This window comes from Anopheles ziemanni, chromosome X, assembly GCF_943734765.1.
Source record: "Anopheles ziemanni chromosome X, idAnoZiCoDA_A2_x.2, whole genome shotgun sequence".
In the NCBI taxonomy this organism is placed as follows: Eukaryota; Metazoa; Arthropoda; class Insecta; order Diptera; family Culicidae; genus Anopheles; species Anopheles ziemanni.
The window spans coordinates 6,125,714-6,143,206 of NC_080707.1; the positions used below are offsets into that span (position 1 = coordinate 6,125,714).

Sequence of the window (17,493 nt, forward strand, 5' to 3'; positions counted from 1 at the left end):
TAGTGGTGCTTCGAAAAGGGCAGCAGGTCATGGGTGTCAGGATAATTCGTGAGGTTTCGATACCACCTCTCATAACATTGTTAGATTGGAAGCTTAGTTTGCGAACGGTCGTCAGAAATAGGGGGATGTCTGCTACGAATACTGCTAGTTCTGTTTGTTAACGAAACGTTTTTCCGCTTCATTTGTTTATTCATTTATATCCTCTCTAATTGTAAATGTTGGAATCTCAAAACGCATCCATTTTCCTCGATGAATCTGTGAATCTGTTTCACGTAGCAAAAGGTACACGAATAAATCAGAATACTGTACGCTATTTATGATATTGGAGCGTTGTAATTGCTCTCAGTTGAAAAGTGTCGCTCGGAAAAATGTTTCTCGTTGAAAAAAGGCGAGACGGAGCAGAATCTCACAACAGCATTAACGATTAAAACAAATGAAAAAGCGAAGAGAGAGGCGTTACGTGGGTGGCAGGAAGAAAGCCGACAGCTACGAAGAAAACGACCGCAATTTCTCTTCCGCGCGCAGCTCGTTGCTGGAGCTTGGCACGGAAGAGGCGACTACTCTACGGTCGTGTGATACCATTTTCCGTGTGCAGCTAAAATTGTTTTTTTTTCGGAACTTTCGACCAGTGTCGACTTTTTTAAGCTTTTGTCGCGCATGATGGGCTGACTGTCGGCTGCTGTTGCCTGTTGTCGCCCCGTTGTCGTTCTGTCAACCGGAACAGCAAACCAAGAAAGAGGGACGAATGGAAAATGAGCGCTAGAAGAGTAAGCGATAAAGGAAAGAGAGCTCGATCGAGGATGGCTCGTATAAGTTACATGGCTATATATATGTTGGAACTAGAAAAGAAAATTTTTGCGTCCATATTGTGTATGTCTGTTATGTTAACATGCTATTTTAAGTTTGCGATTTTTTTTTCCCCCTTTCACTTGCATCACTATCCCGTCAATGCTGGAAACTACACCGAGGATTCGCTGTCAACGTTTTAGAACAAACCACATAAGGGACACAAAACATAACGAAAGCGTAAGCAATCTCATCCACCCCGTAAAGGCTAATCGAAGGATACGCAAATGTAATAGCTAAATGGAAAAAATCCTCTTGAGGGAAAATCGCCGGAAAATTTTCCCGTTTTTTGTGTTTGTTTTTGCAACTTACAAAACTCCGAACCTCAACATGAATCTTCTCTTTGTGAAGTCTTATTGAAGAACTACGCCAGCACAAAATATGTTGCACACGAAAAGGGGGCGGAAAAGAGGTTAAGCGTACAAAAAAAAAGCGTTGGATAGAAAAAAAAAAAACAGAACAACAATAGGCTAGCCATGTTTGGTTGCAGCAAATTCACCGGGAAAAGGGCAAAACGCGACGTTATGTTATCTCGTTGTTCGATAGTTTTTTTTCCCACCATTAACGAACGATCTTTTATCCGTCATCACGAGTGTACTCCCTGTCTAAGCAAAAGGCAGGGAAATGTTCATTGCGAATAATCAAAAGAACTTCTATTTTATTTTAAAAATAATTTATAATAAAGCATAACCAAGAACTTTATATTTTATCATTTTCTTTTATTATATTCTGTTGTTTTCACTTGCTTGTTTTGTTCGTGCATAAGTTGTGTATGTTGTACTTTTTCATCATTTCTTTTACTTTATGAAATTATTTCACCGTGCTACGCACACGCTTTTGACAAAAACGAAACCAACACGAAGAAGAAAAAAAGGAAGCAGAAATCGAATACACAGGGTCCTAGTCCAAATATTTATTAAACAAAACCAGTATTGAAGCCGCGATAACGCGAACCCTCTGAACGTCTGATGGCGTGCAGTGGACACCGGCGTACTGTCGGATGGATGCCGTGCGTCTCGGCGTTACCATCCCAACACCCCGTCGTCGCGTTATCAGGCAAAATACCCGGTGGTTGTTGACGGCAGGCGCGACCGGTTTGCGTGTCGCTACTATTTAAAAACGGTTATACTATTGCTAATTATTATCTGTAAGAGTCTGACATGCTTTTCATTCGGCCACAATACTGCCGTATCGTTTGCTTCTTCGCCAGGGAACCAGAAAGTATTGTTGTATGTATATTTTAGCTGAACTAGTTTTAGAGATTAAGGAAAGGAATTGGGCATCTCTCCAAGTGGAATAGGGCCGATTGGTTCAAACCCAACCGACACACCGCTTTGCTTGAAAATATGAACCGGTAATGACGCCGGGCAACAGGTGTACATTTGCCGTTGATGAAAGCGGAGCTATTTAATAAGGCATTGCTTTTTATGTTCAGTACTCAGCAAAGCTAAATTGGCGCACTTCATTCAATGTAGTTCTGGTTCGATACCGCTTCTCTTGTTAGGTTTTTACGGCAATAGTGCACTTTACATACCAGCATTTTGTGAAGGCAGCCTAATGTTTCAAACAACATCAATTGAAGAAATAGTATGCTTTTGTAACATGAACCTAAATGTTAAACAAATGTGTAAAGATCACTGTTGCTGTATTTTTTAAATATCCCGCGCAAAACAAAACAAAAACATAATGCAGCTAATATGAACGGAACTGAAGGTAGACTACGGATTTCTTGTAATGTAGAACGAAAGTGCATCGTAGCAATAAGTGCAGTAGATGTTTGGCTAAAAATTGGGTAATGGAGTGGTTTTGGACAAACACGACACGACTGAAAACGCAATTAGAAGCGCCTTTCGCAAAAGGCTTAGGTAGGATGGATGGGGTAGGAGCTGGTGGAGGAAGGGTTGTTTTTCCACCGTATCTATTGGCTGCTGCCGGAATAACACGGAGGTGCCATCTTAAGGCAGTCATAGGCATATGTGATGGTATTTCGATACAATGGGGCCATTTTCTTGGAAAGTAGATGCAGGCCCGTGCATTCGGAAGGAAATGCGGAGTGACAGAGAGTGCGAGAGAGAAAGAGAATGAATAGCAGTGAATGAACGAATCCTTTCGGCATGATTATACCGTAAAATACCGTTGCTTTGGTAAAACACCTCGGCTCGTCAGTGGAAGGAATCAAACTATTACATCGTTAGGGCGAGAGCAAGTATAAGTAAGGATACAAGAAAACTAGATTTATTATAAATTGCCTTTTACCGTTTACAGCTGTGTTGCGCTATCGCTCGCAGAGTCTAGCGATACTTTCTGCTCTCATTTTTAATACAAAGGTGTGCTTTCTTTGGCAGTTATTAATTGTCGAAATTATTGTCCCCTCTGTTTTCTAGTTGTGGCCGTCGGTTTAGGCGTAAGAATATTAATTCATTTACATACACGTATAATATGAGCGAAGCGAGTCCAGGCACAGGGCATCAAACCAGCACGGAATGTTGCAAAAAAAAAGGGAGGGTTATATTAGAAGTAATTAAGGAAACACTAAGAAGATACAATGTTTAGAGTATATCGCGCAAGTGCTTTTTTATGATATATTATTGTAAATGCAATCCATTATACCACCCGAGTCCCATGGTTGACCGTTGGCTGTAAAGGGTGAATGCTTATTATTTCGCATAGTAGGTACCGCATTTGCCGGAGTTCTCTTTTCCTTTCTTCAGTCCACCATCCGTTTTCGATCGGTCCGGGGAAGCTCATTATTTTTGTCTCCAAAAACTAGTATTAAAAGCTTGAAAAAAAATCAAAGTCAATGTGCTTTCCGGCTAAGTTTTATCAACACTGTAAAATGCGGCGGCGAAGCCTGCACTACAAAAACGATGAGATGAAAGTTCAATCTCAGCCGTCTCGTAGGATACGAGTTAAATAATAAGTAGCTATATTATTGTGCAAGGCCGCAAAAGCACAAGGCGCTAGGATTCGTGTCTCTCAATTAAATGTTAGATGTTTTCCGGACGATGTGTATTGCCAGCGGAAGGTGGAGAAGAACACGTGAACACTAAACGGAATGAAGCTAAAATTGCCGAAAAAACCGTAGACAATTAAAAAGCCACTACGGTGAAAAAACTAAAATTCAATCACATCAGGATTTCTTTTAAAACGGGGCACATCTTTTTTCGCCAATCTCGAACTAACATGCGGCGTACATGATGTACTCCTATGTCTATCAAACCACCACGCTATAACTGCACATCACCATTGATTCTTCGCTATGAAGATGCTGCCGTTTTCGGTACCATAATCGATGTATAATTGTTTGGTTCTTTTTCCCATTTCGGTTTTGTTTATCATCCGTGAAGGGTTAAATTAGGCAACAGTGTGGCAGATGACGGTGAGGAAGGCAGCCTTTGGAAAATTTCGTTACAACTTTATCCAACTAATCGAAAGCTAAAGAAATGGTTAACCATGCAAAACAACGGGCCAGCGCGAAACATGAATAAAGTAATACACACGGATCAAACGAAGGCGAGTGAAGAAGGTAACAGAAAAGAGAAAAGAAGTATTTACAAATTTTTGCTAAACAGTAAACGAATTTTGACTCTTTAAAAAACAAATTAAATACACACCCACACACATTCATATATTTCAATCCATCTTAACCTGGGAAGGAAAACTATAAATCGTTTAACTTTCGATAGTATTGATGTCACGTGAAGCAAACACATTACGTTCGAGTTAATAATCATTTTGGATACCGTTCCCCTCAAAACCTACCTGCGCACTTAGCACCTAGGGGCAGAGACTGAAAGGGTTTCTGTTAGAAACACACCCGCAGATTAGAAGCAAATAGATAACCCGAACAAACCATAGCTAGTACGCAACGAAACCAATCAAATAGACCCAGTGTAGATACTAGTGAGTAGTGTAGAACTTTTTTTGTTTTATGATTCAATCAGTTTTCAGCTGAAAAGAGCAACTGGCACCGGCAGAATTGCGGCTCAATGCACTTATTCTGGAATCATTTGCCATAAAGGTGGTCCTACGCCTATTTAGAGATGTGTAATGTGAAGTAATTGGCAATTTAGATAATCCACTGGGATGATTAATGATTTCTGAAACAATCGAGCAGGATGCTGATTTGCAAGCATAGTGCATCGGGCTGCCATTCCAGTTAGTTCGCCAAAGTTTGTTCTTTTACGTAACTAGCCACAGTCTACTAGAACTAGTATGCATACTAAAACACACTAATCAAGCCCATAGAATCAAGAAAGAAGTATTTAAAACAACACTTTATTTCACAATTCCTTCGCAATTGGTTCAAACCAACAGCCAGCTCGACACTCGATGTCTTTCCGAAACGGATAAATTGTAATGATGGAGCAACATACTTTCGCACAAGGAAAGCAACAAGAAACAAAAAGCAAAAATGGCACTATTTTGTAGCTATGTACAGCTGCTGGAAGCAAGCGAAGGGATCGCTGGAAAAAAATGGAAATTTGAAGCAGAAAACACAATGTAATGAAACCCCTACTTAGGCATCTTACCGAATTCCCTTGTCGTCAAACAAACTGGGAAACTGGGGTATGCATCGAGAAACAAAACCAAACTCAAGCGTATCACGCATTACACTTCTTATGTTGCCTACATAACGGTGGAAAACAACCAGCATGGATAATGGAAATAAATTAACAAAACTTAACACTGCTGTTGTTCGTTTGTATCGTGTCAGTGGATTGAACATGAAAATACATATTTACTTTTCTTCCAGGTTTTCCGACAGGCTTTCCCATCCCCACGGGAAATTCGGCAGCTACTCCTTAAACAGCAAGAACATTCCTATTCGTACAAGGGAAATGAAATCTTAAACGTAAAAGAGATCGGTATAACATTTTCTTACATTCGTTATGTTTATCGTCTATGAAAAATTGTACATACAAAAGAGGGTGTATTTCATGTTTTCAATTTTGCAGAAATTCTGGAACCACACATGTGGGTTTAGATTTAGTAAAATGCTTTTGATAGTTTTTTTTATGGAATTGTAAAAAATCAATTCAAACGGCCGTTCCAATTGAATGCCTCAAACATCCATTGGTTTTATAGATAAATTGTATCTAAATATTTGTTGAGCTGTATTTTGTAGCGCAATGATGTAGAATTTTAATAAATTTGTTATAAATTTCCACCGAACATTTTAGAAGGTCAACTGTAGTTTGAAAATCTGCTCGAAAAGCTGCTTGAATTGCATGATAGTTCGATACTTCGGTTTACACTGGTTGGTTTAGTGCTGCACTCGTTGTGTTTGCTTGGGCCAACAATGGGCTGAGCTACCCGAGCTTGATGTATAAACGCAAAGTCAGCTGCCAAACTCTTCATGCCCGCTACCCGCTCCTGTATGCCCCGCCCAACCCCCCGACACGTCTGCGTACGAAAACGGAGTCATATGATGCGTATTAGCACTTTTTGAATGCATCAAAGATTGCTATGAGTATAGCTAGTCAGCTCGCTATCTGAACGGTCGTGTAGTGTGCTCGCAGTCAGTGTTCGCCCTCGTTCGTCGTCGCGGAAGAGAACTCAGACTCTTTGCTCGCTCGTTACCACCCATCAACCTGGTCTTCCGGAAGGACAAAAACCTCCAGCACCGATCAACGGCGAAACAACACAGCGCACAGCTACAAAATGCCAGGATACATGTTCAACATCGACGGCGGCTACCTTGAGGGCCTGTGCCGTGGCTTCAAGTGCGGCATCCTCAAGCAGGCGGACTACCTGAATCTGGTCCAGTGCGAAACGCTCGAGGGTATGTAGTCAGAGCACGGGTTGCGGTTATCAGCAATCCGGCCAACATCGTGAAACGTAAATTTGTCCCCCGAAAGCTCGCAATATGCTCAATCGTCCTTGTATAGCTCCATTTACGGTGTGTGCGAGTGTGTGCGTAGTGTACCTGCGAAGCCCTACGGCCATTTGTAGGGCCCTACGTTTATTCATGCAGTGCCGAACAGTTTGTTTTTTAATCCTTTCGGATTTAGGGAAAAGGATGTCAGCTGGACATTTGTTGACTTTAAAACTTTAAATGGCCCATGAACGGAATGAAATGGAACGAAAACAAGTACACCCTGTGACCCGCGAGTGTATGTGTGGTTGCGTAGTAGACACCGCTGATGAAGCTGAGGCTGGTCATATGACCTGACTCGTAGGGGAGAGAAAAATAAAATGATTTAATATTTTTCCAAAGCGTTTCAAACATACACTTTGCTTGGATTTTCCTTTTCCCTTTCGTTCGACGGTTAAAAACGTCTTGTTTGCGTGTTTCTTGCAGATCTGAAGCTGCACCTGCAGGGCACGGACTATGGCCAGTTTCTGGCGAACGAGCCGTCCCCGCTGGCGGTCTCGGTGATTGACGATAAGCTGCGCGAAAAGCTGGTCATCGAGTTCCAGCATATGCGTAACCACGCCGTCGAGCCGCTGTCCACCTTCCTGGACTACATCACCTACAGCTACATGATCGACAACATCATTCTGCTGATCACGGGCACTCTGCACCAGCGGCCGATCTCCGAGCTCATCCCGAAGTGCCACCCGCTCGGCAGCTTCGAGCAGATGGAGGCCATCCACGTCGCGGCCACCCCGGCCGAACTGTACAATGCCGTGCTGGTCGATACGCCGCTGGCGCCCTTCTTCGTCGACTGCATTTCCGAGCAGGATCTGGATGAGATGAACATCGAGATCATCCGTAACACGCTGTACAAGGCGTACCTGGAGGCGTTCTACGATTTCTGCAAGAACATCGGCGGCACCACCGCGGACGTGATGTGCGAAATCTTGGCGGTAGGTAGTGCGGCCCACCCCCTTTTTTCTACACGCTGGTCACGGGATCGGGCTCGGGCGATTGCTCGCGTTACCTTATCAGCTACTCACCAACACTTCTGTTTCTGTTTCTGTTTGGCTTTTCTTTGCCGCAGTTCGAGGCTGATCGACGCGCCATCATCATCACGATCAACTCGTTCGGCACCGAGCTGTCGAAGGACGACCGCGCCAAGCTGTACCCGCGCTGCGGCCGCATGAACCCGGACGGGCTGGCCGCGCTGGCACGTGCCGACGACTACGAGCAGGTTAAGGCCGTCGCCGAGTACTACGCCGAGTACGCGGCGCTCTTCGACGGCTCGGGCAACAACCCAGGCGACAAGACGCTCGAGGACAAGTTCTACGAGCACGAAGTGAAGCTGAACATGTACGGTTTCATGCAGCAGTTCCACTTCGGCGTGTTCTACTCCTACCTCAAGCTGAAGGAGCAGGAGTGCCGCAACATCGTCTGGATCGCGGAATGCGTCGCCCAGAAGCACCGGGCCAAGATTGATAATTACATTCCCATCTTCTAAGCATCGGTTTGGAGTAGCGGAGCAGGGTGCCGTTGCTGCTAGAACTTCCCTTTTTCCTCTCGTGTTCAGGTGCGGAACCGTTACACCAACAGCTAAATACACCCATTCCGTGAACAAATCAGGGAAGCGACAGTTGCACCGGCCTCCATGGAAGAGGAGCAAAACAGAACAGCACAACACTCACTTTCGCGATCCAGCCATCACACACCAGAAGGCCGCCATCCCCTCCCCCATTCGTTGCAATAAAACAACCCAACCATCAACCCCGGGCACGGTCGGAGTACCATCCGGTACTTTGACAAACGGTTCGGGTCTTCCCCAAGCCCGAACCCGCCACCGGCCAAATTTCCAGCCGAATCAATCAACGAGCAAATTTGTCGTGTAGTACAACAACCTGATGTGCAATGATTAGTAACTTTCCGGCAGGCCGACCGACATAAGAGTTTGTTTAAAATCCAGCCCGTTATGCCTTGGGATCCCTCCGACAACTCGTCATATACTTTCTTCCGTTTGTGTTAGTTTTAACTGGAGACGCCCGTTGGTGCTAAAGAACCCGTTTCGTTCCATTGTTTTTCCCGTTATGTACTTTTTTTGTTGTTCAAATGTTTTATGCTTTAGGCAAATATGCATTGCTAGTTTGTAAACGATGTGTCGCAAAATGTTGTACAGAAGATTAGAGAAAAAGAGAAAAAAAGAGTTATGTTAGGGAGCATCAGAACATGCCGAAATGCGACACTTCTATAATAAATAATAACAACTGTATTATCCTGCTGGTAAAAATAAAATCACCGTAGTTATCCCCGAACGCGTAGTGTTTTAACCATCGATAAAAGTCGGTGCTATGGCAAGCGTCTGTACAAGCACATGCCGTTAATTGTTCATTAAATAGCCTCTAGCGAACATGTGAATGTTTCGATATTTTATTCTCACTTTCAGCTGCTATATCTGCTGACCACATGAACGTGGTACGTAATCTTCCAACCCTCACGTGACGTGCTGAGTAATGGGGGATGCAGTAGGTTGTTTGTTATCTTTCCTTCCTTCTTTTCCCTAACGCCGTACCTTACAATTTGCTCTATTTCGGTTGGATTAATCTTAGAAATCTGAAAGAAAAAGGTTGAAAGGTTTATTTGATTATTTGGCAGTCCCTTTCGACCGCTTTGCGGCAAGCGACTATTCATGTAAAGAAAATCCAGCCAAGGAAAACAACTGTTTTGAATGAAAATATTTTAAAATTTACAGTTTATGACATGCTCTGGTATGGCGATTGGAGCAGTTTCGTCATGACTCTCATTTTTCATTCCATTTGCAGACGATACAAACCCATAGTAATCCATATATTCTGATAAAAACAGCATTATATTCTCCAAACATTAAAAAAGGAAAGATTCTTACTAAGATCGGCTAAAGAGGCGAGTTCGTTAATCGTTGAACCGTTTAATCGTTTCTCCAGCGGCGTGATGAATCAGCCCTGCACTTGTTTGACAGCCCAACGCTGTCAAAGACGGTTCGCGCTGTCAAGGGTAGGTCCTGCGGACACGCGAGTAGCTGCTTCGTGGACACACAGGGCTCGAAAATAGACGAGAAAGCAGATCGCACCGATACCGTGGCCAGGCTGCGAAAGTGAAACGACCGTGCGTGACTCAGGCCGTGTGCGGGCAATCGGGCGCCGGAAGCGGGTTGCGATCGCGGGGGGGCGAGACTCTTCGACAGAGCGACACACACGGGGGGTGACATCAGTACGTCGGAGCCACCATCGCATCGTGTGTAGCCAGCGCCGTGTGTGTATGTGCCTGCCGCAGTGACGACGAGTTGTGTGCGCTATAGTACAGCCTACAGGGAAGGCAAAGGAGAAGCTAGAAACGGAAAAAACAAGCCTACTACGACCTGCTGCGGCAAAGAAGGAACGCCAGAACGGATCCGGCCCACCAAATCGCAGCGAAAAACGTCTTGCAGCAGCAGCAACCGAGGAGATTCGCGTTCGACGGAGGTGAAGCTGAAGCGCAGCGACCGGGACGACGTAATTTCGAGCGGCCGAGTCGAGGTGGTATCTAGTGGTTCCACCTTTTCTTTGTTGTGCTGCCTGCCATCATCATCGTCAGCACGCAAAAACCTAGCAAAGGAAGTTCAGCAGCAGCAACAGCGGCGGGTGCACAATTGCTGTCAGTGTGTGTGCGTGCGTGTGTCGGTGCGTGCGTTGGCCACATCCCAGCAGCGCGCCCCATATTCGTGCGTCCAACCCGGGTGACAGGTTGCAGAACTGCGGATTTCCAGTGACGGGAAAGCGACGAAAGACGTGTCGACCCGCTGTCGACACGGATACGGCTGGGTCGCGGGACATTCCGTGCTCGGGGCGGGTGTGCCAAAAAAATAAAAACGGAACACTCGTACGGGGCAACAGGCAGCCAGCAGCAGCAGCAGCTCACCCGTGTATAGGGCGCGCTTGCGTCTTATCCTCATTGAACATCCCGTGTGCGTGCGTGCGTGCGTGCGTACATGTGTGTGGCGAAAAAGTGCACGGCTTGCAGCGAGACAGCATAGATTTGTTTTCATAGTGTCTCATCGGGCCGTGGGCCAGCTTCTCGGCGTGGACCAACCCTCAATCAACCACCTACAACCATTTTTGAACCAATCGGCAACCACCGCTAATAGTAACGGCATCCCAAAACAACGCACACACACCGTTTCGAGTGTGGGAGAGTAGGTCGTGCGAGCTGTCAAACGTCCCAAACGTCACGGCGATTTGTCATACAAATCGGCATTCGTGCGGCGTTCGCGTGCATGCGAGCGAGTGTGTGTTGATATCTTCACCGCCCACTCCCCTCCGCCCGGCGGTCCGTTCGTTTGGCCAGTGCTCTGCCTGCTCTTCCGGTTCTGTAACACTCAACCAACTCCGGCGAACCCTTCGAAACCCGGTACCCAAAAGGTGCAGGGCCGGGGAAACGGGGAAGTCGCACCCGCCAATCAACCATACCGACCGCCGATTTACCTTTCCCGCCGTGCGTTGCTTCGTGCCAGCTGCTGCCAGCCATGGACATATCGACGCAGTCACAGGTGCACGGACTGAACACCTCCACAATGGCCGCCCGCAAGAAGGATGCGGAAGCGAAGGAAAATCTCTGGTAAGCGAGCCTCGCCCCTCGGCTCGGGCTTGGAATCGATTCAGCCATTGCTTCGCGTTTTGCGATGCGTCATCTCGCGTCCATACTGGTCATCGATTGGGCGCTCTGCCGGATGTCTTGCTGTGCCAAACAGAACGACGGGGGTGAAAATGGAAAGATTCATCCCGTTCTAAGTGACGAACGAACAGGTGCCGGTTGACGAGCAAGCAGAAATCGCACACGTACGAGGTGTCGGCGAACAAAACAGACGATGAAAAACTAGAGCGATCAAAATAATGGGCACGGAAGCGAATGTGATTGCATTCAATCGTTCATAAAATCGCTCCCGTTAACTTAATTAGTCCACCAACATCTCGGATGCATCCGACTCTCAGGTGCTCCAAATATAATTTCGGGCACCAACAACATTTCCGGCTCTATATGCATTTCGGCACTACGGAGGTGCACCCCCCCGTTTTTCTTCATTTCTATCGTCCATTCTGTCTTACGCTGTCATCCGTCGTCGTCGTCGGCGGACGCAACATTCCGTGCGCTTGCATTGTTTTCTACCGTGCTCCAATTTCACCTGATTCCACCGCGGCTGCGGGTGTTGCTTTCACTCGCACGATGGCTATACACTTGGGCCCGCACCCTCTCTCCCTTCTTTCTCACGGGTTGCTGCTAGCGACCTTCGGTAAAACCTTCCCCCCACCCCCCGTCCAGCTTGTGTTGCCATGTGTCGGCGGGAGTTGATTTTCTGTGGCGACTCAATTTATGGTGTTTATTTTTACAATTTAATCATGCCAGTCCCATCTTCCTGATAACCGTTTCAGGCTCCGGTGTCTGCGGCTTCGGAAGCGATTTGAAAAGATGCACGCTGGGAAAGGTGCGCGGATATTGTTCGACGCTATTTGGAATTTGCCGGGAAATGTACCCGCGTTAAGTTTGGATGGTGAATGGTTTGACTGCTAATTGAGCACAAGCGCAACCTCATAGGTGGATCCAATATGACGGGCGCAACATTTGCATGGCCCTTGCCCTACGAGAAGGGCGAATCTTTGCTGACACCTGTTGCCAAATGTTGCCTAGAAGGGAACTGAATTCTGTGGGCGAATCACACATGAAAACGTTTACTGAAACCATCATCTCGATGGTGCCTCAAGAATGCGCTCACCGTCATTATGTAGCTCGTAAAAGGGATTTGCTTCTTTGTTTCCTCCTTCCGTCGGCTTAAGCTGATTGTACTTTGAATGTTTCTCTACTGAATTCATTTGGGTCCCTTATCTCCTTCCAACACGCCACTGATCGTAGCACGTAGGAACTAGATCCAGCAGAAAAGAAGATGCTTCCAAACGGCGATGGGGAAAATATGTTTGGCGCAAGGTTGAAAACTGGGTAAAACAAACATCGACATTAAAAATGTTACATGCTGTAGTGCGGCATAAGTACGAACATCGAAAGATCCGTTCAATTACAACCCTACCTGCAATGGGGTGTCGTTGGGTTGGTACGACCATAGAAAAATATAAAAGTCGCAGCGTTTGCGTTTGGTTTCCAAAAGCAACGGTTTTCCCACCTTCGCATACACCTTTTTGGTGACATGCCAAAATGAAGAAAACATAAGACGAGAGAAAAAAAACCACACACCAATCTTACGTCATCAAAACCTTCAAAGTTTGAGCCGTGTGAAGTCATCGCCTCATACCGTTACGGCCTTACGGCAGGGTTACGTGCGCTGGACGCGACGAATGCGAACGGCCATCGCTCATCGGAGCCAACCATATTCTGCTTCTGCTCGTTGTGTTTGTTTTGCTGTGTACCGCGCGGGCACCAGATACTGTTTGTCTTTCAATTTTGAATGTTTCTTGCCTCTTGGGTTTGCTGCTGTTTGCCTTTTGTCAACCATTTAGCTCCCAAGGGTTTTCCATATGTGTACTTTCGAAAAGAGAAAGAGACAGAGTGGTGAGTGGAGGAGCGAAAGGTTTTACCGGCTCGGTGCGGTGGAAATTGGATATACCGAAATAACCAACCCCGCACATCCTGCGATCCATTTAAAGTTCAGAGCATTTACAAAAATTAATAAATTATGTTTCCAATCGTAGGCGCGTATCATATTGCAATTTGACTGATCACGCGGGCTCTCCGTTTCCAGGTCGTCCATACTCAGCGAAGTACAAACACAGAGCAACACCAAGCTACCGTCGAACAAGTCGGTGCTGGTGCTGGGGGACAACGCGAGCGGCAAGACGACACTGATCGCCAAGCTGCAGGGTGTCGAGGACCCGAAGAAGGGCTCCGGCCTGGAGTACGCCTACATAGACGTGCGGGACGAGTATCGGGATGGTAGGTGTGCGACTCCTCCGAGTGTGCGGACGGTCCGGGAACGGTTCTAACGGGGTTTTGTTACGATTGTAGATCTCACCCGGCTCGGCGTGTGGATCCTGGACGGCGATCCGGGCCACAACAATCTGCTCAAGTACGCACTGAACGAGACGAACTACGCACACACGCTGGTCATACTGACCCTGTCGATGACGACACCGTGGAGTTGGGTGAACCAGCTGCAGCACTGGATGAAGATATTGGACGATCGCGTCGCGGCACTCAAAATCGATCCAGGTAGGTGGAAGACCGGACCCCGGGTGGTGTGGAGCGGAGGCGTTTACTTCTAAGCGTTCGCTTTTCTTCGCAGAGGAAAAACAGCAGTGCCAGGCCCGGCTGTCGACCGAATGGCAGAACTACTGCGAAACGATCGACGATCTCGACCCGGGCTCGCCGATCAAGCGGACGAATCGGCTGTCGTCGGTGGACGACGAGCTCGATGCGCTACCGCTGCCGGAAGGCGTCCTCACGACCAACCTCGGCCTCGACGTGGTGGTGGTCGTAACGAAAGTAAGCATCCTTCAACCCAACAACCCGTTCGCGGGGGGAGGTTTTCGATTTACTACACATTACCCTCCATCCCCCTTGCAGACCGACTATATGACCACGCTCGAGAAGGATCTGGACTACCGAGATGAGCACTTCGACTTCATGCAGCAGTGGATCCGCCGGTTCTGCCTGATGTACGGAGCATCGCTCTTCTACACCAGCGTGAAGGAGGACAAGAACTGCGATCTGCTCTACAAGTACCTCACGCACCGGATCTACGGCTTACCATTCCGAACGCCCGCGTTGGTCGTCGAGAAGGACGCGGTGCTTATGTGAGTGTGCGCCCCGCTACCCCTTTCGCTTAGCCTGCTAACGTGTTTACTTTCTTTTCCTCCCCCCTTCAGACCGGCCGGCTGGGACAACATGAAGAAGATTAGCATACTGTACGAAAACATGCAGTCCTGCAAGCCGGATGATTACTACAACGATATTATTGCACAACCGCCTTCGAGAAAGGTACCGCAATCGGCCTCGTCAAAAACCAATTCTCCCACCACCCCATTGACTCCATTCTTTTTTGTCTCTTTTCTCGCGCAGACTGTTTCGAACCGTGAGATCGAGATTCAGACGGAAGACGAGCAGGCGTTCCTTGCCCGCCAGCAGCAGCTACTCCAGCAGGGCCAGGCGCCGACGCGCGGCGAGTCACCGCTCCGCTCGCAGCCGGGCAGCAACGGCAAGAGCGCCCAGCGAACTCCGGTGGCCGCCGGCGCCCAGGGTTCACCAAAGAAGGTATATCCATCAACCAACTATCCGCCGGCTGTTGCGGAAACATACTATTGCCCTAGCGAACTGCTTCAACTTACCCTTTCGTCAAGTGATGATGAAACGGAAACTTGAACGCATGTGCTTGTGCCATCTGCCATCAATCAATGATGGTGTTGTTTAGTCTACACTTGACTCACCGTTCCTTACGTATTTGTACCACGTGCATTAACCACTTTTTCCCTCAGGGATATGTTAACTTTTCCTAATACTAATTCTCTAACGGGCGATGGTGAACGAATTGAAAACATTGCAACCGCGCTTATCATTTGTACCTTCTTCGTCGTCCATGCTAACATTAACCGCGTTATTTTCCCTGTCCATCCGGACGCCGGTGGACGATACGAAAACATTGTAACCGCACCGTCAATTGGTCGGCCATGCTAACATTAACCATTGTTCCTTGGCGATATGTTTCTCTTTTCACACCTTCAATTCTGTAATGGACGATGGTTGAACGAATTGAAAACATTGTAACAGGCGAATTGCATTTATATCATTTCCACATTGTATTAACCACTGTTCCTAATGCTATTCTTTTTGTAACACGAACTTCTTCCGGGACGTATGTATTCGGACGATTCGGAGGGGACGCTTTGGAATCATCTGTAACCACGTTCATACTACATAAATAACATTTCATCTTCGTTTGGTGGTGTTTTGTTTCAAAACTGTGTGCGCGATGGGAAGTATTTCTTCTCATTTGATCTCAATTTGCTTAAAGCTTTCGGTATGGGCAGCTAATCTTGTGTTTTACTCTCGCATTGGGTTTAGGTTTGGTTAATTTTGTTGTTTTGTATGTATGTTTTAGGTAAGTTGTTGCTTTTTAGGTGACATGTTTTGTTAACGGCTGGCGGTGCTATTAACGTGACACTCTTTCGACGGAAGGTTCGTTCGTGGAAAGTGCTATTTTTTATTCTTCATCGCTTCCGGTCCATTACCAAATGACGAAATCAGTGGAACCTGTTTGTTAATGCAAAGCAGGTTGTTTGTTTGCTACTCCCCCTCCACACGGATTACTTACATGTTGTTCACCGAAGGTTTCGCGAACAAACTGTTATTACACTTTCGCCCCCCTCCCCCCACCCTTTATTTGCAGGTCGACGGAAAGCTCGCCCCGGGAACGCAGAGTGGCGAGGGTGTGCTGGCGAACTTCTTCAACTCGCTGCTGCACAAAAAGTCGGTATCGCCCGGGTCGGCGGCGGCTGCGGCGGCCGCCGGTGGGGTGGCGGGCAGCCCGCTCGCCACCTCCTCGCCCCGCTCGCTGAACGGCGTGACGGCGTCGGAACCGGTGTCGGCCAGCGACAAGATGAGCATGCGCACCGACGCCGCCCTCGAGCTCGACCGTCTCGCCCGGAGCGTGAAGAAGGATCTCGACTACTCGGCGGCGCAGTCCGACTGTTGAGCGGCCGGCCCGCGGGCAGGTGTGCTTGCCCTCCGCTTCGGCAATTAGGTGATTTAGATGCCGTGCAGTCACGACTGCCTTACGTGTTTAATAAGGGATGTGGATGAAAGATGCTGGCGGATGTGTACGGAGACCACGGATAGGATGCAGGATCTCGCGAGATTGAGAGAGATAGAGAAAGAAAGAGAGAGAGAGAGAGGGGAGAAAAGGATGCGCGCAAGTGAAAGTGGGCTAGGATTTAATGTTAAAAAAAAAACAGAGGAAAACGAAGGGAATCACTATTCGTACGTGACTCGAACGCCGAACGATGTAGGAAGACTTTGCGGCCTGCGGCGTGTAACATGTTACTCATCTATTTCTCTACCGTGCACTCGAGTTACACACTTTTCTTCCCTTTAGCTTCCTTATTTCTTATCTAGCTACATTTAATATACGCCCTATAATAATACACCAGAGCGGCGCAACCATTCACCGTGCCACCGTTCGTACGGCAGCTGCCCCTGCCTTGTTGTGAGCTTGCTTTGGGAAAACAACAACAGCTACAACAGTGGCGTTGCAATCGCTTGTTGATGCAAGTTTTCGGTGCAAATCATACTAGTTCCGTTTTTCCTCCTTATTTCATTCCTAGCGACGGCATGGCCGTAGGTTACACTTCATCAAAAGGGTCAGAGTAGGGCCGTTTTGTGTGCTGCAAAGTACAACACTGGACTTGAAAAGAGCAACTCGGGACACTTTTGGAACGGTTTGCGTGAGCTTGCGTGCTGTTGTGTCCCTATAGACAGTCTCAGTTCGTTGCAGCCGCGTATAGAAACGTTTCAAACGCTTCGCAGAGTTATTTGGCAAAGCAAGTATATACATAGGGCGTGCTGACGGTAATCAAGGTGTTGTAGTTTCCGAAACGGATATCAGGTAGCAAGCAGCAGGTGGTTGTTGCTCCACTTTTCTCTGGGACCAGCTGAACGATCAAAGGCACTGGCTTTGGTGAATTAAGGAAAATAGAAACTTGCAAACATGGTACCGAGATTAGAAGAAGGGCCCCGTTCGGAGGGCGAACATATACGAAACACACACACACACACACACA

The 17,493-nt window shown here is 47.2% G+C and overlaps 2 protein-coding genes across 2 annotated transcripts; both read left to right on the forward strand.

Moving 5' to 3' along the window:
* The first annotated feature begins 6,311 nt into the window (after positions 1-6,311).
* On the forward strand, positions 6,312-8,265 carry LOC131291416 (V-type proton ATPase subunit d). Its single transcript, XM_058320624.1, has 3 exons — positions 6,312-6,631; positions 7,151-7,659; positions 7,794-8,265. Exons 1-3 carry the CDS (start codon positions 6,511-6,513, stop codon positions 8,208-8,210), a joined length of 1,047 nt encoding a protein of 348 aa, XP_058176607.1. The 5' UTR covers positions 6,312-6,510; the 3' UTR covers positions 8,211-8,265.
* Positions 8,266-11,160: 2,895 nt separating this feature from the next.
* Positions 11,161-16,414, forward strand: LOC131290748 (cytoplasmic dynein 1 light intermediate chain 2). Its single transcript, XM_058319920.1, has 8 exons — positions 11,161-11,332; positions 13,464-13,654; positions 13,727-13,930; positions 14,004-14,203; positions 14,285-14,514; positions 14,587-14,698; positions 14,780-14,971; positions 16,104-16,414. The coding sequence occupies exons 1-8, from the start codon at positions 11,241-11,243 to the stop codon at positions 16,407-16,409; spliced, it is 1,527 nt and encodes a 508-aa protein (XP_058175903.1). The 5' UTR covers positions 11,161-11,240; the 3' UTR covers positions 16,410-16,414.
* The last annotated feature ends 1,079 nt before the right edge of the window (positions 16,415-17,493 follow it).